General features: G+C 39.4%; 2 protein-coding genes across 3 annotated transcripts in view; one reads left to right on the top strand and one right to left on the bottom strand.

The window, feature by feature from the left end:
• Window positions 1–24,355, top strand: part of FKGP (L-fucokinase/GDP-L-fucose pyrophosphorylase) — a 231,433-nt gene that overhangs the window by 162,796 nt on the left and 44,282 nt on the right. For both annotated transcript variants that reach the window (XM_089384560.1, XM_089384561.1), the window contains exons 4-6: window positions 4,656–4,782; window positions 14,250–15,266; window positions 15,622–16,364. In XM_089384560.1, the coding sequence (XP_089240686.1) occupies window positions 4,656–4,782; window positions 14,250–15,266; window positions 15,622–16,364 (1,887 nt within the window). The remainder of the gene's footprint in view (window positions 1–4,655; window positions 4,783–14,249; window positions 15,267–15,621; window positions 16,365–24,355) is intronic.
• Window positions 20,945–23,467, bottom strand: LOC149219932 (uncharacterized). Its single transcript, XM_089382694.1, has 2 exons — window positions 21,957–23,467; window positions 20,945–21,852 (listed from the first exon to the last, which is right to left on the bottom strand). The coding sequence occupies exons 1-2, from the start codon at window positions 23,330–23,332 to the stop codon at window positions 21,411–21,413; spliced, it is 1,818 nt and encodes a 605-aa protein (XP_089238820.1). The 5' UTR covers window positions 23,333–23,467; the 3' UTR covers window positions 20,945–21,410.

The following is a 24,355-nucleotide window of genomic DNA, read 5'->3' as shown; positions in this document are numbered from 1 at the left end:
CTTGGATGAAATTCCAACTTGAATACCTGATCTGTCCATGTTGTCCTTTCATGTTTTTGTTGGTCGGGTTCATCCTCCAATGGAGTCTTTGGATCTGATTTCGAAAAAGATTTAGAGTCGCCAGGTGAATGATTTCAGCCTTGCCAATGTTTGATCGTTGTCCACCATCAACAATCAGATCTGAACTTGATACATGTACTGGGGCAATTAACAAGTTAGATGTCACGTTTACAAGCTAGACCGGAGATTGACTGAAGCAGCGTTTATCTACTTCTGCTAATGCAAAGCAAAAGCGTTTCGAAGGCTACCTGGCATAACTTCAGGCTCTGTCTGTAGCTTATAAAACAAATGACATCAACAAGCAAACCATGTTCTTCCCCAGTATGGTCGCCACTATGTTAGCGCTCGAATTTACCCCAGGCTGAGGAAGGCAAAACTCAAGGCAACATCAAACCACGCTCAGTCTCATAGCTAGCCCTACGAGGACAGGAGAGGGCTCTCTCCGGGTCAATCTCGGAAAAATATAATCAATGAGGCTCGAGATGACTGAAATTGTAACTAATCTTAGGCTAGGTATTAAGTGCAGAGGTTTAAAGGTGATTTTTTGGGGGTTTTTGTTGAATCAAAGGGGAGGGCAATTTTGGGTGCGGGGATGAGACACAGTTTCTGCAAAGGTCTGATTGGAGCAAGGTAGGCAATTGTTTGATGCCTTAAAAGCTAATGAGCTGAGTAGATCAGACAGGTGAGGAGCTAAGGAGAGCAAGGAAACCTCAAGAATTCTCCTTAAACAGATGAAAACATAGGAGATGAAACAAACTTAAAGGCAGAGCATTATAGATTATGAATTCTACCTTAACACTTCATTTGTTCAATTGCAGAAGATGAGAGAAGGAAAATGATACACATAACAACTTACAAGTACTGAAAGAAGCACACCATCAAGACATAAAGCCACATGAATTCCAAACAGTGCTGCAAAACCTTGGTCTTTCCTTTGCCAAAAGGCTGAAGTAAAATGTACAATAGAGTCTCAAAACCTTTTCCCCAAGAGTCCAACCATGAAAATGACTAAGAAAATACATAATATAGGCAAGCCAACCCATTCCCTTGCCTCTAGGGGTTGAGCTCATCATCCTAGGAGCTGTTTCAACCAATTCTAAACAAAGCATTACAATCTAGGCAGTCAAAACAACTTGCCTCTATAAAGTAGGAAACTGATTCATTCATTTAATTTTCACTTTTTAGTGAATGAATCTTCTAGAACAAGTAATAAAGTGCCAAAATTACATCATGTTTCATTAATTACATCAAGAGGAGTGAAAAAATCACATCACAAGTCAAAACTGGTCAAACTGGCTTCGTTTCCTGAGCTGAAGATGAAAATTTTGCCAAAAAACCTTGTGCGCCGCCCGCCTGAGCCCTATGCGCCGTGCGCCTTTCCACCTGTTTTTGGGGCACTTCCCAGCATCCAAATTGAGCTCAGGTTGGCTTGTTGGAAAGCCCTGGATGTCTACTTTCCAACCCAAGTGGAATTTTCCAATTTGGTGTCCATTTGCCCCTCCAAAAATGCATTCTCCCGGAAGTACTTCCTGCTGGTGCAAAAGGAAAACAAGGAATTTTGTGGAAATGAAACGAAATGGAGGGGATGAGGGGCTTGTAAATTCTTGGGGAAATTTTGAGAAGTAGGGAGGGATGTTAGGAAGCAGGGGAAAGTGGAATCTTAGAGATGGAGTGAGGGGAAGGGGTCCAAAAGGGCAAAACACAGGCTTAGCCTAGAAAATTGCCAAGTTGTGGCAAGAAACTAGGGTTTGTGGAAAAATGAGGAATTTGGGGAATCTCAGTGATGGGAAGTGTTTAACAAGGTACATTAATGATAGGGGAAGGTGTATGAACATCAAGATACAAATTTTTCCGATGATTTGACCCTCCAAGAGAATTTACCTCCAAAACCGTAGGAGAGGGAAATGAACCTTGCCTAGGCGCAACTGAAGCATGAACAAGGTGTAAAATGACCCAATGGAACCTGACATGATGAGGACAACCCTATGAATGATGATAGACTCAGCTGAATGATGACATGGACCGACATTTGGACAACTTTAGAAGGAGTGAAAGCAAACCCTAGACCTAATGCCTAGTGACCAAATTTTGCTTGAAGACTCTTTGAAATGACAAAATTTGACCTTGAGACTCTGAGACCACTTTGTAAGAGCATATTTGATCACTAGAGGAAGGCTGGAAAGACTGACACTAACAACATCAATGACTCAAACCACACAAGTATGATCTAATGCTCATGCTAGAGAGCTTATTCATCCTACCCTACTTTAACATAGAAAAATGACACCCTAGGTAAAATTATAAATCCAATATAACTATTTGATAATTTCAACCATACCATAGACTTTACCTTTATGCTTGGTCAAAATCCAAAATAATGAAATGTCAAACCTTGAGAAGAGATATGCCGGAACTTCGTTCATCTTCTGAGAAAAATCTGAGGTAGGATCACAATCAAATGAAGGACTAGTGTAATGCCAATTCTTACTTGTATTGTTGCAAGTTTCATTGATTTAACAATAGATGGGGATGATATAGTCATGATAATGGGACAACTCATCAGAATTACTCATAAAATTCGTGATCAAGAGAAGCTCCATAGGTGGCTCCAAAAGAAACCCACAAGATTCTTGCCCCTCACTACTTTCTTTGGTCATGTATGTAGATGAACAATGTGGATGTTCCATGACCCATGTATGGCATTCTTAGAACTTGACACTGAACATGTTGCTGCATGTCAAACAATTTCTCGCAAGAAACAATGCTCAATGTGTACAACTATGGCATGTATGCACAAGATATAAAGACTTTGATGAAGAGAAAAGCACTGTTGCAGTTCTCAGACACTATTGTTCTTGATTTGAAAGATGTTCATGAGAAGTTCTTGCTCAATAGCAAGAAGGATGTGGTTGTCATTGTCATGAAAGCTAACATCTCAAGGGGGATTTGGTTCCATTCTAATGGTCACTTCCAAATGAAGTTGGGAAGAAAGTGGAGAAGATATCTGATAAGATTGATGAGCTAGGTTATGCAACTTGAGAAAGAGTTGATCTCTCTAGAATCTCTCTCTTTCAAGTTGCAATGGGATTGAGGATTATTTGGCTCTTGTAAAGGAGTTATAGTTGAAACTAAGTGGATGTGGGAAGTAATTCCTAAAGATGGAAGGTTAGTGGATAGAACTAACCCCAATGAACTTGAAAACACCCCATGATGTTTCAGCTCCACATTCAGTGCGAACACAAACATGGCATATTGTGTCATTAATCATGGCTAAGACCATCATTTATTGTAATACTAGGTTATGGTTAAGGCCAGCCTAGTCAACTGTAATTTGTATGCTCAAGAACCTTCTTGAGGAGTGCACCCTACTTATGTGGACCCATAAGCCATTTTGGGAAGATGCCCTACTTAAGTTGTTTATAAATACACAATTCAAACCTTATTTGTAATATCACCTTCTTTGATCATGTGATCATTCCTTAACCTATGGGCATAATTCTTTATACAAGTGATTAAGCCTATAGGCATTATATCTTTGGTGTTCTCTTCTTCTATCCCCGTTTTTTTCTCTCTAGCACATCTTTTGGACATCTCTAACACACTTGTTTAGTTAGTGCTAAAAGATGGTGGACTTTATAGATTTAAGTGGGATGTGTTATGATGGGATAATTTTTAACTTTTATATAAAGTTTGGACTTTATATATATTATATAATAAAGGAAAGAATTCTTTCCCCTCAAGCTATGTTATCTTTCTTAATTTTTATTACTTAATTTAAGCTTTCATCATTAGTCGTCTCTTCAATGCTGTATAAGAGATCTCATTGTTCAATTGTATCATCATTTATCATATCATTCAATACATAATTTTATGCTCTCAAATTATTTGGTTTCAGACCTTTTTTTATAATTTAATTATGGCTCCTCAAGTACTGCAAGGTAGATAACAAGTAGTATTACAGAAAGTTTGAACCTTGCTGGCTTGTGGCCAATTCTGTTCTTCCAGTGGCAACATCTGGGTTGATGGCCCACCTTTCAAGCAACTCTTGGACGGTACTGCATAGATAAATACGCAACCAACACACAAAACAAAAAGTGCTTCCTACTTATAGAAACATCTCTAGTCACAAATCTGTGCAGCCCAAAAGTAATACAAAGTAATACATGAATAATAAAAATAACAATTTTATTATTGTATTATATCTTAGTGGAAATAATAGCATGTGGAACAAATAGTGCCAAAACCTCTGATTGTCAACTCTGCTCTAACCAAATCCTTGCACCTGCAACTAAAAAAAATGAAAAACAGAAAACGAAACCCAAAACTAATAATCTCGGATGTCACAGTCAAATATCCTTCCCCTGTGTGGCCAGAAAGTACCAACAGTGCCTTAATACATGTCCCTCAGGTCATCTGTCAGCAATAACAATAGTCAGGTTTATCAGCCGTGAAACAATATTAACATATCTTCATTTGTTCTTGATTTATTGTGAACTAGAGTTTCATGCCTAATAAATATACAAGTTGCTGACTGTTGCATACCTCAATTTGACATGTGTGGATTATAACACCTTCAATATGTGGAAAATGTGCAGGTGAGCTTATATGAGGACTTGGCAGCAGCCTGGGTTTCTACAAAACATGAGTGGTTGAAAACTCGTCCTCTTGGCTTGGAGCTGGTAAATGCCCTTGGAGATCAAAAGCTCTTCACCTACTGTGCATGTAAGTTATTAACCTAGGATGAAGAACAACATGGATTGTATGGTCTTATATCACAAGTCTTTATGCTTTTTATTGTTGGTTGCTTCTCTCTCTCATTTACTTCACATAAACGTACCTTTCTATTTAGATGGTGGATTGATAGAGTAGGCAATAATATATGGACCTTTTTTCAATATTAAAAAGAAACAGAATACAAATATTGCATGGTAAGTGAATGTGGTGTCAAAAATTAGCATTCACTGGGTCGTCATATAGTACATTCCATACTTGTGTTTGGATATTTTCCTTCAACTCTTATTGTAGTCTATTGATGGCAACAGTTTGGTAGACAATGCCCTGATTTGCAATTTGGATATTGAGCCAAACATGCAGTGCTTAAGGATATGAATGGAATTGGAGTGTTCTTGAGCATATACACACCAAGAAGAGGAACCGTTTGGAGCAAAAACAGTTGAATGACATGGTTTATGTTCTGTACAACCTTAGGTTGAGGCGAAACTAATTGTTGAACAAGACACCCGAATCAAGCAACATAAATTTGGATTACTTTGATCCATCATCAAAGTGGGTTATGGAGACCCAGGAACTAGCATTTGACAATGAAGATCTTTCTTAGATGGCCTTGGCCACCACATCCACCTTCAGGTCTAGGGGAATCAAGTCGAAATCCTACTATAGATTCTCAACCTACTAATTCTAAAGATGAAGATGAGGACGAGGATGAGGATGAGGATGATGATTCTAATTATTACTAGTAGTATTGTAATTTAGTACTATGCTTATTTTTGGACTCAGAGGCCATTTAGAGCCTGCTTCCTAATGTATTTTGATTCAGAGATGTATTGCACTACGTGCTAGTTTGGTATTATTCACTCTTGCTATATAAATGAGATTTTTTTCATATTTGTGTATAGATGGTTTGAATTTATATGGATGCACATGAATATACATGTTTTCTTTGAAATTTGAATATTTTATTTATTTTTGGTCAACTGATTTTGGTCTGGTTTTTTTACCGGTTCCTGGTTCGAGGGGTCTACCAGTTCGATCACCACTCCAGTTCTGATAACATTGACACATACCACTCTCAAGTTATATCATTGTTATATCACATTATCTATAGCAGTGTTGATAATATCGGTATCGGGAAAATATCGGCAAGGGTCCAGAAAATATTTTATCGGCGAAACTATTGGCAAAATATCGGCAAATATCGGCAAGCATAAAAAATGCATAATATATTCATTTTTTTTCAGATTTTTAAACATATAAAGCAATAACAACATGAAATAAACACATTGGCACATAAATATGAAGAAAACACTGATATATATGATGTCAAATAGAAATGATATATCAAAGGCGATACCAAATCCTGCTGATCCCTGATAATTGTCCATTCAAGGACTCAAATGTGGAGAACCAATACAAAATAACATCACATATATAAAAGTATCTCATCATCATGAGTTACATGTAGCATAACAAATAAAACTAGCAGCTATCTATCTACTGCCCTCTCCCCCTTTTACGGGAAAACATGATGGGCTGTTTGCCAGGCCTGCCCCTAGTAGTAGAAGGCCCTGACCCTGCCTCTGCACCTAATGTCAAATAATGAGCGCTAGGCATGGAGCTATGCTCTCCTATATCTATAACAGATGGTGTTGATGTTGATGCTCCCACAGTGTCCTCCTCCTCCTGCTCCTCCTGCTCCTCCTCTAAGTGTTGCTGCTCCTCTGACTCCGAGTCCTCCTCTTGTTGCCTCTGCTCTAATGGATCATCTGCCACTGGCTCTAACCATGAAGGTGACTCCTCCAATATGGGCTCCTCAGACTCCACCCTCCACGGAGACAATACATCAATATTGTCTAAGGAAATGGCATCTGGATCCATTGGTGATTCTATTTGCCTCACTCGAAGTCGGATGTTGTAATGCACATACACCAAATCGTTGAGGTGTGCGAACTCCAACCTGTAAGAGTGTCAAAAAAGTAATGAGTCTTGACTCTTGACTCTTGACACTTGAAGGTCATAAATTAAAAATTAAAAATTACAATAAGTGTAATTTCTCAACTGAAGGCTTGAGTTCAAAGTTATACCTGTTGCGCTTTTTGGCGTGTATTTTCTCAAATACACTCCAATTGTGCTCACACCCTGAAGAGCTACATGTTTGACTCAAGATTTGTATAGCCAATTTTTGCAAATTTGGTGCCCTTGCACCATAGCTTCGCCACCAAATATCTACAACAAAATAATGAAATAAAAAATTCAAAAACTTAAAAGTTAAAACATAATTAAATTCAAATTTCTAATTTCTAATGAGTGATGACTTGTCACTTACGTGGCATGAAGAGGGCCCTTTCCCTAATGGCATCATCAAAGCCAAATAGGCCAACACAATCCTGATAACACTGTAACTCGTGATTGATTTTGCTACGAAGCTCAGGATCAGGTACCATCCTCTGAATACAGGAATGGAGCCCTTCCATCACCTCGCCATCAAAATCAAAGTTGCATTTGTATGAAAATGCGGGGTTGAGGAAGAGTGCTACTGCATGAATGGGTCGATGAAGCATCCCTGTCCACTGACTATCGATCACATCCCATAACATCATCTGCCTATCAAGGCCAGCAGAACCCTTGTTTGCATAATAGGAACGAATGGCCTCCTTGGCCCTATCCATGCCCTCATACAAATAAGGCATTGTAGGCTTCTCTCCAACCACCAATCTAAGAACCTTTACTATAGGTTCGCTAACTGCACATGCTTCTTCTACTCCACACCAAAATGTCTCAGAGTACACCATTTTTGCAATGGCTATCCCATCAGGTCTCCTGTTGTATCTACAATTACGCCAATCATCAGACACAAACATTTGCTTCAACTCGAACTGACATCGAAGCAAAGACTGAAGAGTAATAAAGGTTGTGGCAAAACGTGTGATGGCAGGACGCCGCAACTCCTTGTTTCTAGTGAACCTCCTCATAAGGCTAAGAACAAAAGCATGGTTATAAATAAACTTGGGGATGCTCCTAGCCATATCAACTGCCTCCTTGATGAAGGAGAGTTTCCCCATATCCTCAAGCAACAAATCAAGACAATGCACTGCACATGGAGTCCAGAACAATGTGGGATGCCTCTCCATAAGCATTCTGCCGGCAGACACATAATTAGCTACATTGTCTGTTATGACTTGCACCACATTCTGCACACCAATCTCCCGAATGAACCCATCTAACAACTCACATATCGTTGCTGCATCTTTGATATGTTCTGATGCATCCAACGATTTAATAAACATGGTACCTTTAGGACAATGTACCAAGAAATTTAGAAGGGTCCTACCCTTCCTATCTGTCCAACCATCAGACATCACTGTGCATCCAGTGACTTCCCATGTCTTTTTCAACTCCGCCAATCTAGAGTTGATGTCCTGTTTTTCTGCTTGAAGAATTGGCCCCTGCAACTCCTCATATGTGGCACTTTTGTACCCTGGGCCCACAACATCAATAGCATCACACATTGGCTGCCAAAATGGATTGGTTTTCGTGATGCTGAGAGGTAAATCGCTCCAAAAAATACACCTCCCCATGACTCTATCTACTTCTTGCTTCTCCTTTTTTTTAACAAGCGATTTTATGTCAGGTTGTGCTCCAGCGCCTGTTCGTGGAACAAAAAATGATGACCTCGCACTCACACTAGCAGTAGCATGTGATGGTGTGCCAGTTGTGGAGCCCCTCCCACTAGGGCCACTAGGCCCACTACCCTCAACACCAAAATCAGGAGAAGATATCCCAAAAGATCTACCTGCACGTTCAGCTTTGTTTCTTTCCACCTCTTCCTTCTTTCTGTCCTTTTCTTCAATTGCCTCAAGAGCTTTTTGTATAAGCTTCGGACTAGAAACTGTACAAAGCCCAACATCATGTCCACTGAGTCTAGCAAGATGGTATTTCAGTCGTGTAATCCCACCTGTCATCTTGTCCCCACACAATTTGCATGTAAGATATGCACGATTTGTCCCACCATCAGGGCTTCCATACTCCCAAAATGGGTCCAAGGCTTTTGGCATATTTGTATTTTGTAGTGGGCTAACTCAAAAGGAAACCTAGAGCACCAAAAAAAATTTGGAATTAGTAACTTAATAAGTAATACGAAATTTTCAAATTACAAATAACCACATCATTTTACAAAATAGTTTTAACTTGACTGTTGAATAGAAGTGTAATACAAGTTGACTGTTGAATACTCTTGAACAAAAGAGTATGAACATGTTGTAACGTGAGGTATCCAAATGGCACATGAAACACATAGCAAATTGGCATGGAATGAGAACAATTTCTTTCAGAATTATGCCAAGCATGGGAAAAATATATAACTGTTATAACTTATAACTTATACCACTGTTGTCACGCTGTGCATAATTATAAATCACAAGAGTCCAATTCCAAAACCACACAATGCAACATTCAGAAATTTTAAAAACATACATCGGGTTATCTTTAAGAAAACATGTTCTCATACATGATCCAGTGCAAAAACAAAAAGAAAACAACACCCACAGAATTCTGACCCATGTAATTATAATTAATAATTATCATGTGTTGCCATATATATTATATGCCAATATGGTAATGGGCCCTATTAGGATTGCAAAACATTTACGGAATCAGCTGAACCCAGAATAGTTGATCACCAAATGGGCTCTCAGAAATTAGAATCATCTACATCTTAGAACTGTGGTATCAATAGCACACTGCCACACAGGTAAAAGTGTAAAGTTTTCAATCTTAATTTCAATTCACAAAGTTGCACGCATTGGCATTCCTTAAATGACATAACGGTGCCTAGCCATCGTTATAATTCCTTGAAGCAGTTAATCAACAAAATATTGAAAAGGAAACGCAGAGATTGCTACATTTGAATATACAATGGAAGGAGAGCAACATTTATCACCTACAAGGAAAAACAGGACCTTATTCAAATATTTTTTGAAGCAGATAGTGCAGGATCGTTGGGTACCAATACCACACGAAGCACATACTCGAGAGTCAAAACGATGCTATTCATCATAAGTGACATTGCCAATGTGTTGGGCACACAGTCTTAAATCAGACTTTTTTCTCATGCGTATTAATTTGAATTACTCTTTCATGGTGCAAGTCAGATTTCTTAAAAATACGTACCTGTATTGGCAAATATTGGCTTCAAACCCTCCTTGGCAACAACCTTCCAGCGCTCAGAAAAAACCAAAATGACTTCAAAAAGACCAAAAATCGATTTATATAGCCCGCGCGTATTGTTTTCAGGGTCACCCGCGATATTTAAGGTCGTCGCGCGATATTTTCAAATATATCGCCGAAATATCGTAAATCTCGCGCGATTTTAAAAACTGGAAAATATCGCGATATTTGGTCGACGATATTTCGTCTGGCCGAAAATATCGCGATATTTACGAATATCGCCGATATCTCGGCGATATTATCAACACTGATTCTAATTAATTAAGCTATTTTCCTAAGTTAAACTTAGGAAAATTAATTAACTGCTTAACCTTTTCTGGGTATTGGAGAAAATGTGTTCCTTAGCCTCATAAACACAATCTAAGACTAGAACACCTGTCCAAGCTACACAAACTAACACTCCCTCTTAGCGAGGAAGGTGTTCTACATAACACCCAACTTGTCTCTGAAGAAGATGAATCTTGCCTTCCCCAAAGCCTTCGTTAGTATATCTACTACCTACTCATCTGTAGGTATATACTGTAGTTGGACAATCCTATGCTCCACATAGTCCCTAATGAAGTGGTATTTGATGTCTATATGCTTGGACTTGTTGTGAAACACCAGATTCTCTGACAACCTGATGCAACTTTAATTATTGTAGTGTATCATTGTTGTCTCAACCCTCTGACCAAACAAGGCTACTAGCAGTTTCCGCGGCCATATAGCCTCGCACGTAGACACACTCGCTGCGATGTACTCTGCCTTTACAGAACTCAGTGCCATGGAATTCTACTTCCTATTGTACTAAGAAACAACTCCTAATCCCATGTTGAAGCAGCACATTGAAGTGCTTTTCCGAACCACTATGTCACCTGCCCAGTCTGCATCAGAATAGCCAACCAACCTGACACCATCACCTTGAGCATACTTGATCCCATACTTGATAATCAACAATGAACTTACAAATTATTCCATAATGGCATTTCTTTCAATCCCAAAATAGTGTCTCCAAGCAAAAATCATATCCAATAGCAAGTCACATCCATAAAAGATCACATTATACCCAAGTAGCGAATTAGGAAGCTAGTTCACACTTTTTAGAGAGGTTGAATTCACATGTGTGATGATGAAAATTGAGGTGAGGGGGAGGCTCTATTTATATGAGCCTTCTCCCACTCACTTTACAAATAAAATAACTAAAAGCCCTATTAACAAGTTCACTTTTGAGTGTTTCACAAGAAAGAGGTTACAAGCCAATTTCATAACTCAAAAACAAGACAAGTATGCCATAAAAGCCCATCTGTGTGGGAAAACATGCTCCAAGTGAGCTCAATAAGCCCTTAAAATGTGAGACAAGGGCTGATTGCTCCATACTCCAAGAAGTGCCTCAAGGATCATGTGCAAGCCATCAAAACTCTCCATGCCAACATGTCATGCCCAAAAGTGCCCTATGTCACCCTCACAAGAGGAAAAGGAGTGACGTGGCACCAAATATCTCAAGCGTTGGGGCTCCAAGGTGATGTACAAACCCTCCCTTGTCATCTCAAGGATGACCATCATCATCTAAGCTCTAGATCAAGTGATGCACATCAAATAGTGTCAAGGTCAGCCTAGGGGCATCTTGGGTTCACTAGGCACATCATCAATATCTCCAACACTAAGCATCATGGGCTCGGTGTTTCAACATCTGGGGGTCCCTTGGGTTGTCCAACATTGTGTGAAGTCCTCAAGTAGCCCAACGCTCTATTCTAGGTAGGCAATGTTGCACCATCAAAGTCAACTCTCTCTTTGCACTAGATAGCACAGCCTATGCTACTCTATTGAGGAGGTGGGGCAATCACCTCTAGAAGCCTCTACTGTTGTGATGTGGACCACTTGAAAAAACCTCCTCAAGATCAAGTGTAAATCAACAATCATTAGGTAACTAAAACCATGGATGCATCATAGTGGACCATACTTTTTGTTAGGGGCACAGTGAACACTTCACACAAAGTTCACCTTCAAATATCTAACTTAGTGTTGATAATATTAGCGATCTTTCATGAAATATTGTGAATATCGTGTGATTTTCAGGCAAATGATATTTTCGGTTTTAAAAATATCAGCTAAATATCGTTGTTGCTTTATATGTTTAAAAACATGAAAAAAACGAATATATAACCACACAAAATGCTTATCGCAGAAGTCTCAAATCCATTAAAAATGAATATATTATGCATTTTTTATGCTTGTCGATATTTTTCGAGAATTTGCTGATATTTTCACCTATATTGCTGCAAAGATGTTTTTAGGACCCTCATCAATATTTTGTCAAGAACAATATTATCAACACTGATCTAACTAGACCAAGTCCCATATAGGTGTTCCCTCTCTTATGTTAGGGATGGCTAAATGGATAACCCTCAAGGGAAAGTGAAAAGTCCAAAGTTAACCCATCAATCCATAGGTGCATGTGCAGATGGTGGTAATGGAGTGGGCATGACTTTAGGGCATGGTGCCATAGCCAAGTGACCAACAAATGGTGGTCCAACATCCTGGCTGTATAGATGTAAGGAGGTTAAAATTATGGAGGCATGAGTTACCCTTTTCCTCAGCCTACTTTTTCCACCTCTTTCATGTGTTTTACTTCTTTGTGATGGAGCTTTGATATGGATGCATAGCTCAAGAGCCCAAGCTTGCATTTGACAGATTTAGCATCTATTAAGACGAGGCAGTTTATTGCTCATTAGGGTTGGGACAATACAAGGGTTCCTTTTGTTGAATGGAACATCATGTGCTCTAGGAACTGAGTGATGGCTAATGAGGGGGATAGAGCTCATGCTAGGCTTTTGCCCACACACTAACTTTTGTCCCAGCGATCTTTTGCATTTTATCTTTTTATTTCATTGTGGCTTTCTTTGCTTTTATCTTTCTTTTAGTTGCATGAACCTCTAGGGCAATATTTTATGGCCCAAACCCAAGGATGAGGATGATAATGTGCCAATCCCCATGACCAATGACCACCAGCCTGAAAATGGATAGGAATAGATGGAAAGATGGAAAATGGCTAGTATGGAATATCATGGGCACGCTACTTCAATCAGAGCCTCCCTAGCAGTGCCCTCCTATAACCCTAAGGCATCAAAGGAGGTCCCACTGGACTAGGATCAAAGACTAGCCATCCAAGTGAAGTGAGGGAAGAAGAATATAGTGAAGACCGGTCAATCATCCAGATCACCCCTTGATTCATATTATTAGTATGCACCAAAACAATAAGCAAAAACACATGATTACAAAATGGTAAAAGTACCTATTGATGGATGACTCGCCTTCCTTCAAGGAGTGCCAAATGGAAGAAATAAATATGATTGGATCATATATATGGAGGGTCCATGGCATCATGTCAAGTGCTGATCAATAGGGCCGCTGGCTGGCTAGCTGTCCAAGGAGGAGAAATTTTTCTCATATGGGTTACCAACTTTTTGGTGGGTAACATTACCAAACCAAAATGCATATAATAGTCTATAGAACATGGAGACATACTTGAATATGGTGAAAGAATCCAGATCATTTTTTTTAGATTGCATGCACAGAAAAGATAGAAGAGGAATCCACCAATCTCAGACAATAGGAGGATATCATTCATAAAAGCTGGTAAAATTAGCAAGGATAATTATCAAATGATTTCTGGAACCTAAAATGAAAGTGGATTTCTTGAACAGTTAGAATACACATTATTTTTTTTAACTAGCAAGGATAATTATCAAATGATTTCTGGAAACTAAAACAAAAGTGGATTTCTTGGACAGTTCGAATACACATTTTTTTTCACGTTGTTTGGATCCAGGAAGCTAACTAGCCTGTCTTCAGGCCATAATATATTGTACACTTCCTTCAATAGGTTTGCTGAAATTCACAATAAACGTTCAGACCTTATAAACGTTTATAAAGTTATCAATCTCTTTCTTCTGCTGTGTTTATTCTGAAGTTAGAATATGCATGATTCTTTTTTACTTTTTACAAACATTTTTAGTAAACTGCATTGATTGCATTATGATTATACAGTTATCAATTGGAATATCTTAATGGAAACCTAGTTCCTGGAGGAGGCCACTCTAAATGTTTTGTATGAAAATAAAAGATGCAATAAGATGTATTATTTACATTCAATGCTTTTACTTGCAGTGGGCACGATTATTAAGCATTTTTCACTTTCCAAGTTTCTGCAGTTATTCCTAAATTGCTTATTTTGCCCTGTAATGCAGATGATTTATTGTTTCTGCATTTTGGTACTTCTAGTGAAATTTTGGACCATTTGGGTGAGGGTAATGGAGCTCGTGTAGGGCGCAGACATTTGAGTTCAATACCAGCATCTACAGTCTGTGACTTGGCAACATCAGCTGCTATCCTCTCAAGTGAGATAGCAAGTGGAGTATCGGTTGGGGATGACTCACTCATTTATGATTCAATCCTCTCCAGTGGAGTGCAGATAGGTTCCAGATGTGTGGTTGTAGGAGTTCATATAGATCAGGAAAGAAGAGTATATAATGAAAATGGTCCTTTCCTCGTACTCCCTGATCGTCACTGTCTTTGGGAAGTTCCTTTGGTGGGTGATACAGGAAGGGTTATTCTTTGTTGTGGCATTGAGGATAATCCAAAATCTTCAATTTACAGGGGTGGCACTTTTTGTGGGAAACCATGGGAAAAAGTTTTCTCCAAACTGGGTATTCGAGAAAGTAATTTATGGAATCACGAACAAAAGCAGAGGTATTTATGGAATGCAAAGCTTTTCCCTGTTGTGCCACAGGCTGAAGGCCTCAAACTAGCTATGTGGCTCATGGGATTTAACTTGGATCAGAATGAAGACATGTTACATTTATGGGAAAATTCTCAGAGGGTCAGCTTAGAAGAAATGCACCGTAGTATAGATTATCGACGGCTTTGTGCAGAATCTAGTAATCATCGGTCAAAGCTTGCAGCTGGGATTGCTAAAGCTTGCATTAGCTATGGGTTGCTTGGTCGCAATTTGTCTAGACTTTGTGCGGAGATTCTCGAGGGAGAGAAGAATGGAATTGATATTTGCAAAAGCTATCTTTCTTTGTGTCCCAATCCTCAGACTAGTAATTTGAGTTTACTGAATTTACCAAAGAGCAGAGCATATCAAGCCCAGGTTGACCTCCATAGAGCTTGCAAGCAAGAACGAAGTGCAAATGTAATGGAGGAAAGTGTATGGGCAGCAGTAGCTGCTGAAACTGCTGCAGCCGTAAGACAGGATCTTGAAGGTACATTTCGATTTGTCATTTAGAATGATACATCACTATATTGGTTGTTGAAGTTCGACTTGTCTCCATGGGAGTCAGGACAACATTTTACTTTGTTGCATTTCATAAATTCCTATCTGCAGAACTGGGATCTCAAATGAGTTTCAGTTATATTCTTATACTGGAAGGATAATTTAGAATTGTCTGCTTCCTTTTCTTTTTAAATAACCCATCCTCCCTTCTGTCATTAACAATGTTTGTGTTTCTATAAGCAAGGGAGTTTAACTTTTTAATAGTTCCATCATTCCATGCATCACCAATAGTACTCAGCTTAAGAGGCTTTCTATAATCATGCCATTTTTTTTACCATGACCAGATCAGGCATCAAAGTGTCTTAATGGTGTAGCTACACAAATATGTGATGGATATGAACATCATCACATTGCTAATAGTCAACCACTCCAGCCAAAAAGAGCACATGTTGAATTACCAGTTCGCGTGGATTTTGTCGGTGGCTGGAGTGATACTCCACCATGGAGCCTTGAGAGAAGTGGGTGTGTTTTGAATATGGCAATACATTTGGAGGGAACTCTTCCAGTAGGGGCAGACATAGTTGTGAGATCAATAGAGGGAATTTTAATACGTGACGATGCAGGAAATCAGGTGCATATTCAGGATTTCAGGTCCATTGCTCCTCCATTTCATGAGGATGATCAATTTCGCTTGGTCAAAGCTGCACTCACTGTGACTGGCATCGTCAATCCATCTGACAAAATCATGTCATCAACAGGCCTTGAAATAAGCACATGGGCTAAGGTTCCACGTGGTAGCGGATTGGGGACATCAAGTATCTTGGCAGCTGCTGTTATAAAGGGACTGCAACATGTAATAGGTGGAGATGAGAGTAATGAAAATGTTGCAAGGCTTGTTTTGGTCTTAGAGCAGTTGATGGGCACAGGTGGAGGTTGGCAAGATCAGATTGGGGGTCTTTATCCTGGCATCAAATGTACAACTAGCTTACCTGGCAAACCATTACGGCTCAATATAGAAACTGTTTCAGTAAGTTCTCAATTAGTCTTGGAGCTAGAACAACGCATGCTGGTAGTCTTCACTGGGCAAGTAAGTCTAACCATTAATCCCTATTCTTGAGCTGTATATTGATGCATTTAATGAGCAAAATTTCTTGAGTAACTTCACAACAATTTCTAAACAAATCCTCAGTATTTCATCAGAAAAGATATGTCCACACTGTTTCAAAGCTTTCCACTTAATTTCATCTGAGAGATCACAAGTGTTCCTCTGTATGTATGGTGTGTGAATGATAAACCTGTAAAGCTTATTAAGTACAAACCTTTCACATGTGTTGAATTTATGTATTATATACATTTGTCATTACTCTTCAAACAATTCTCATTTTTAAAAGTTAGAGAAGAAACACTGCAACCTAGAATAGGTCAAAAGTTAATTTCCCTGTTATCGTTTTTTGTTTTTTGAGAAATTATTTTGATAGAACCTCTCTGACTAAGCTGTCATCTTATTAGTTACCCAGTGCTTGCAGCTGCCTCATCCACACCCACTGAGGGGAATCTGACCCCAGGTCTCTTTGTGAATACGAGCCCAATCACCTAACAGCTTGCCACTAGACCACATTCCCATGGGAACGACCGAATTAACCTCATGTTGAATTGAAACTACCATTATACTTTATGCTGAATAGAATGTTTCAGAACATTCTACCATACTCTTAATCCTTACAATTTGAATTTCTCTATCTGTAGGCCAGCTCTGTTCTGAACAATTATTGAACTATCTTGCTTCAGCATACATTCTCAAAACTATATGTTACAGTTTTGCATTTACAGCTTTCGGATGCACTCGAGAGTAGGCACCTCAGGCCCAAACGACATGCAGGTTTTGGCCCAGAGCACCACAGACTGACCACATCTTCATATTCAGGGCTGTTATCCAATAAGCTTAGTATGACTCTTTGAAACTCTTCCACTGTTTCGTATACTTTCAGAAAGCTTTTGTCATGGTACTAAGAGAATCTTTGTTTCAGAGAAGCTTTTGACATTGGTATTTCAAACACCCTCCCAGCTGCCATCATGCAACTCTACAAGTTCGTTCTTGGCCACCTCTAAACAGCACATAGCCTCTTTGACTTTGTCTACAGAACTATAAGAGTCAAACAGGGATGCCCTCATTCACAAACTCTCAGTTGGAATCCTTCCTCCACATGCATATCTAGGATGCAGACAGTTGCCTTTTTCACCATGTGTTGATCTCTTTACTCCATTTTTTGTTGATGACTTGAACATATTGGCTTCCTCATTAGAGGGCCTACACAAAGAGATTTATGCCTTGGCCAACATTTGTGACTTCCAATGGTTGACAGTCAACCTACGGAAATCCAAAGATGTGGTCTTCATCACATCGAAGAGTGTGTTCTCTAACTTAATTTCTACTTCCCATGGGAATAGATAGAGATCACAATGTCCTTCATGAACTCAGGGGTCCAATTTGTGTGGACTTGTTTTGACATGCATCAAGCGCTCCTTGAGCAACAATGTTTATAGAGCTAGTTACAAGGCATCTCATCCAAGCTACACCACCTAAATATGATTATTAGACCTGTTGGCTCCCGTTAATGGCGGTGTAGAAGGTCAACGCTCCCTGTGTGTTTCGTGGCATGTGCTTAAATCAATGTTACCAGACACGGAATCGGCAATAAATCGGCGAGGCAAAAGAGCGAAAGTTTTAATCGGATCGGGAAAAAATCGGGAAAAAATCGGCAAATTCATTAAATAAAAATATACACATATATTGAATTTAAAAAACCATTTTTCATTAATATTGGGTAAAGGTATGTCCAAACAATGCATAATATCAATAGATGTCCAAAATAATAAAATATCATGAATAAATAAGTATCTCATATATGTTAAAAAACCTTGTGGATTTTAGTCAGGCCTTAGCTGCAAAAGCAGGATGGCGTATCATTACTACAGAGAACCTTTGGACGAAGGTGGTTACTAGGAAATATATTGATCCCACTCCGATTGAAGATTGGATAAGGAAGCCCAATAAGAAAGGGAGGAATTGTTCGGTCATCTGGAAAGCCACCACGGAGGCTTTCAAGATAATTGAGCGAGGACTGGCATGGAGGGTTGGGAATGGAGAGTGCTTGAGGATTGGCAGAGACCCATGGGTGGGTTGCAATGAAGATTTTGCCCTACATCCGGAATTGGTTGCTCATTTGGAAGGCTTAGGCATAACTAGATTAAACCAGATAGCAAATTTGGAGCAGACTTCTATTTGGGGCCAAGCCTGGAAGGCTGGAGAGGATATTGGCCTAAACGCTTTTTGGGGTGATGATTGGCAGCGTTATATTCAGGAGCTGAAAAGATCAAATGTCAGAATATTGGATAGGCCAGATAGTCTGGTGTGGGCACATGCCGATTCTGGGCTTTACTCCCCAAAGGCAGGCTATTCTTTTCTGGTGAAAAACAAAGGGTGGACCCTTCCTGCTTGGTGGTCAAAGTCCCTGTTAAAGCTAAAGTGCCCAAAAAAAGCTCGTATCTTCTTCTGGTGTGCATTAAATCACAAAATTCCATCCTGGGATGTTCTTCAGGGCCGGTTTAAACAGGGACCTGGCAGATGCCCTCTGTGTTGTGCGGATGAAGAAACCATCAACCACCTCTTTCTGTTTTGCCCTTTCACCAAACAGACTTGGCTAGAGGCGGAAAAGCTTCTGAATACAAAGCTAAAATGGGAAGGGGTCGATCTAATGGCATGTTGGGAATACTGGTGGAACAACTTTCAGGGGAGGAATCTGAGGAATTTACCCCCCATCATATGCTGGGGTATTTGGATTGCAAGAAATCGCAGCATATTCAGCGAGAAGCTATCACCCGAGACTGCGGTGGCCATTCAGAGCATTGCCATTTTTGACAGCATCCCACTGGATGAGGAGGAAAAAAATCAAAAACAGAGGTCAGCCCCATGTATACGGGAAGGGGTCCCTTGGGCTTTTTTCGATGGGGCTGCTCAAAACAACATCGTGGGTGCCGGGATCTGCATTCATCTCAATAACTCTCACTCTCTTAAGGCCTCGGTTGGCATTGGAACGGGCACAAATAATTTTGCCGAGCTCTCGGCTCTAAAGCTTCTGCTGTGCTGGCTTATACAAAAGAACATCCTCACCATTCAGATTTATGGAGACTCATTGAATGTTATAAACTGGGTTACTGGGAAGTACAGATGTCAAAATTATATGCTGCTGCCTCTTTTAGAAGAAATACAAATCTTAAAACAGAGGTTTAATGTTTTTTTCATTGAACACATATACAGGGAATTCAATGAAGTCGCAGATGGGCTTTCTAAGGCAGGTTTACAACAAGATATGGGCTCGTGGAGAATAGCTGAACAGATACAGGATCAGATCCGTGTGTCGGACCTCCCTCCATACCCATAATTCCATCCTTTTGTTTTCAGACGATAGTTTGTTTTTTCTATTACTGTTTCTTGAACTGTTAGTCATAGAAAAACTCGGGTTTATATACTGTTTTCAGATACATTTCTGCTCCTTTTTGTTGAGCTGGGTGGCTACGATGCTGGTTTTTGCATGTGTGGGTCGTTTTCCTCTTGAAAGGAGGCCCAGCAGAACCCAGATCAAACTTGTTAATATCTCTCTGCTTTTGGTTCGGCTGTCTAGGCCGAGTGTTTTAGTCTGTTCTAACTTGCTGCACGCTGTAGGTGCGCTGTTGTCTCTCTTTAGAGGGGTTGGCCTAGTTATTAGGCGGTCATTACAGAATGTTAACTCATCTGCATGTAACTTTTTTTATTTCTTATAAAAAAAAGTTCGTTTTTTTCTGTGGAAAAAAAAGTATCTCATATATGTTATGAGTCCACAGTGAAAATCTCACATGCTATCAGAGCCACAGTGAAGAGAAGCTGAGGCAGCAAGTGGAGGAGCCAAAGGACTGCTGTGTTTAGAAATTTCTGCACTCTGGTCAAAGGTCATTTGATTTTAATGAAAAACAGAAATTTCACCTCTTTCAATAGAAATTTCCCGTATCCTAACCCTGTGAATTTCCAGCCTTGGAGATGCTATGAAATAAATATAAAAAACAGCTGAAAAGTACATTATTTCAGTTTCCAACAACCCAACCTTCTAGGCAATCCAAGGAGAAAAAGATACCAAACAACCTAGATAAGTTTCATCCCTCTCAGACAACTTATTCTACAAAAACCAAATCTGAAAGGTCACTTTTATAGCAGTTACAACCGCAGGTATAGCAGCAGCGAAAAAGCCCTTAGATTCTTCAATGATGATGTCAAATCACTTGACAAATTCACCTTTTACCTATGCCAAAATTCAAATCATCAAGACACATATATATAGCTGTAAATAATAATACTTTAAGAACATATATGTCTGAAATTCACACATGATCCAAAGCACTGAGTCTTGAGTCCTTAGAAGCATATGCTTCTAAAAGTTTACAAAAAAGTTAAAAACTGCATACTAATCAGAAAAAAATCAGCAACTAAGAGTCTAAGACTCTTAAGAGTGAGAACTAGAAGCAATTCCTCCCACTCCTTCACTTGCTTGACTGTCAAAGTTCTCCAAGTCATGAAGGCTGAAAAGAGGAGGCTCATCTAATTGAACCCATTCTGCCGCATTTGTAGCTTGCAAATCTAACTCTTCAAGGTCAATTGGTGAATGATCAATACCTGTCATTATCATGAGACATTGAAATGTGAATTAAAATTTCACTTTGAAGTTTGAACTTTAAACTTTTAAAGTACGAACTAGATTATGAAACCTTCAAATTCAAGCTCTCGAATCTCACCTTGTATTTGTTTGTTGCGAAGTCGTAGATTGTAATGGACAAATACAAGGTCATTCAAGCGCTTTTGTGTCAATCGGTTGCGCTTCTTAGAATGTATTTTCTCAAACATGCTCCAGTTGCGTTCACAACCTGAAGCGCTGCATGCTTGGTTTAAGATTCGAATGGCAAATCTCTTCAAATCTGGCGTATCACTACCAAAGTTTTGCCACCAAAGACCTAGCAAGTGGTAAGGGTTTGTGAGTAGAAGACTAGAAGTACCAAATTAGTAAATAGTAAAAACTTAAAAAGAAAAGAAAATTTAATAAAACATTTAACATACAAAATAAAGTTTAAACAAATTTAATGAATTGATGAAGCCTTCAAGCTGGGTACCTGGCAACATCTTTGACCTTTGTCTTATAGCACTGGTATAGGCAAACAATTTAGATGGTGTCCTATAATCTTGTAGTTGGGAAAAGACACGACTTTGTTGTTTTGGATCAGGGAAGCACCTTTCCAAGCATGTCATAAGTCCTCTGCCAACCTCCCCATCCTCATTAAATTTGCTCTTATCATAAAAATATTGTGGGTTTAAGAAGTACCCAGCAGCATGTAAGGGGGAATGCAATTGCCTATCCCAACGTGCATCTATAATGTCCCAAAGAGGCATATACTTTGTCTCATCATCCCCATATCTTCTTTTGATGGCCTCCTTTGCGAGATCCATCGCCTCATAAATGTAACCCATAGCGGGTTTGTCACCATCAACCATCCTGAAAGTTCAAGCATTCAAATTTAAAGAAATATGAAACATTGTAAATAAAAAGAAGCTTGAAATGAAATTTAAAAAATGAAAAAGTTAAAAGACTAAAAGTACCTGAGAACTCTAACAAGGGACTCCGTCACAGCAATAATCTCTTCAGCATCTTTCCAGAAGCCATCATTAAACACAAGTGCAGCAATTTCGATGCCTTCAGGGGTCTTGGAATGTTTAGATCCCATCCACTCAGGTCCCAAGAACATCCTCTTCAGATTTATCTTTTGCTCAACCACAGATTGCAAAGATATGAAATTTGTTGCAAATCTAGTCACTGCAGGTCGAACAATTTCTTTACCTTCAGTGTATATTCTCATAGTGTTTAGGACAATAGTGTGGTTGTATAGGTATTTGGTTATGGATTTTGCCTTCTCCACAACCTCATGTATCCAATGAAGCTTACCAATGTCCTCAAGCATTAAATCTATGCAATGGGCAGCACAAGAGGTCCAAAAAATAGTGGGGTGCCTCATCTCAAAAAGTCTACCAGCAGCCATATAATTCGCTGCATTATCGGTGACAATTTGTACAACATTTTCTTCTCCCACTTCTTGAACGACTTCCTCCATCATTTCACAGATAAGTTGGGCAGTCTTAACCTTATCTGAAGCATCCACTGACTTGAGAAACATTGTGCCTGCGGGACAAGATACAAGGAAATTTATTAAAGTTCTATTCCTCTGATCTGTCCATCCATCACTCATGATGGTGCAGCCTGTTTCTACCCATGATGAACGAAACTCAGCTAGCACAAGCATGACATCTTCAACACTCTCTAACAACATATCTGTCCTAAGGCTCTCTGATGTAGGGGCTTTGAACCCTGGACCTGCATTAGCAATTGCATCAACCATAGCTTGCCAATAAGGACTTCTGGCACAGTGGAAAGGTATGTCAGAATAGTACCAAAAGTTAGCAATGGCCTTCCTTGCCTGACTATGGATATTTTTTTTCCAACCAGTGCCATCCAAGGTAGGTTGGGAACCGGGTTTTGTGCGGGGAGCAAAAAAGGCATTTATGTTTCCACCTCCAGTGTTCAAGGAAGGAGTTGAAGGACTGGCATGGCTTTGAGTTTGACTTGGCATTGGAGGCATGTGTGGAAAACTTGGGAACGGCATTGAGGATTCAACAGATTGAGGTGACATGGGGCTAGTGACAGAAAAATTATCAACTCCAACATTTCCTATTTCAGCAGTTTGCTTTGCTTTCTTGGCATTATGCTGCTCTAACATTTCAAGGGCCAAGGCTGCTTGGTATTGGACATTCTCGTCAACCTTGGTGCAAATACCTATATCATGGCCAGGTATTTTTGCAAGGTGGAACTTGAATCTATAAATGCCTCCACTGCATTCCTTTTTGCAAAATTTACAAAGGATCAAGGCTTTTCCAGGAATCTTGTCACAATAAGCCCAAGCAAAGTCCCGCTCTCTCGGCATTGTTGTTGCTTTGAACTTGTGTTTAATTTGTGGCTTCTGTTAAGATTTGGAGTCCGGCTTCTATTTAATTTGTGGCTCCTGTGAAAGACAACAAAAAATCAAATTTAAAAATCATCCAAAAACTTAAAATATTAAAACATGTGCCAAAAACTTACATATTAATTCACTTCTGATTCAAAAACGTTTTCCATAATCATATACACTCTGCAAGGGCATAATAATATAGCCTAGCCAGTCTGTAAAGTTGGAATATCTCTTTCAGTTTCAAGTTTTCAACAAATCATAACACAAGATGACAGGGCTAGTACTGTACTCCAATCTGTAGGAATATCTCCTTCCACTGTATATGTGTGTTCCATGAAAGTTTGGCCTCAGCTAGACCTGTATGGCAGCTCTGCAGTAAGAAATACAGCAGGAACTATGTCTCAGCCTTTATTAAAACTGAAGCCATGTTAGTGCATAATTGCTGGATTAGTATTATTTCAACCATGATTAGTGCAACTGCACACTGACATGAGACCAAATCCAGAAGTTACAACTTACAGGCATTCTGCAGAAAGTTGAAACAAACTAGCAAGGCTGAAAAATGCAGCAATTTGCTATTATCCATCTTCTTCATGGGTCTTGTGAGGACTAACCTCACCAGAAAGTTTGGACCATGGCAGCAGGGGGCAAGCCTTTTGTACAATACCCTTGGCTACCATCTGATTTGACAACTTTTGTGCGTGTGCACTCTAAAAAGAAGCACAGTTTTTCAATCCAGAATGCTACTTATATGTTACATGACAAATGCCTCTCGCTTGTGGGTCAGTTCAACAATGTGTTTAGTGGAGGGCATTTTGTCTCAGCTTCTAAAAGTTTCCTTTGCCCAATATCTAAGTCTATCACAGATTACCTGTCAGGAAATTTAGGATCAAATATTGGTTCTGAAGACAACAGATATACTGATCATTGATGACTTCAAACTTTCAAATTTCAATGGCCTTCTATTCAATACTAGTGGCGTTGATTTTTGGGAAGATA

Source organism: Pinus tabuliformis, chromosome Q, assembly GCF_031772625.1.
Source record: "Pinus tabuliformis cultivar Carrire ecotype Pingquan chromosome Q, CPIR1, whole genome shotgun sequence".
NCBI lineage: Eukaryota > Viridiplantae > Streptophyta > Pinopsida > Pinales > Pinaceae > Pinus > Pinus tabuliformis.
This window is presented reverse-complemented; position numbering and strand designations above follow the sequence as displayed.

Bases quoted from the DNA above. Each gene is read 5' to 3' on its own strand.
- LOC149219932 (XM_089382694.1), bottom strand. From the start codon at position 23,332: ATGCCGAGAGAGCGGGACTTTGCTTGGGCTTATTGTGACAAGATTCCT. The intron at 21,853-21,956 runs GTACTTTTAGTC...TTGAACTTTCAG, and splicing joins TCCCTTGTTAGAGTTCTCAG to GATGGTTGATGGTGACAAAC.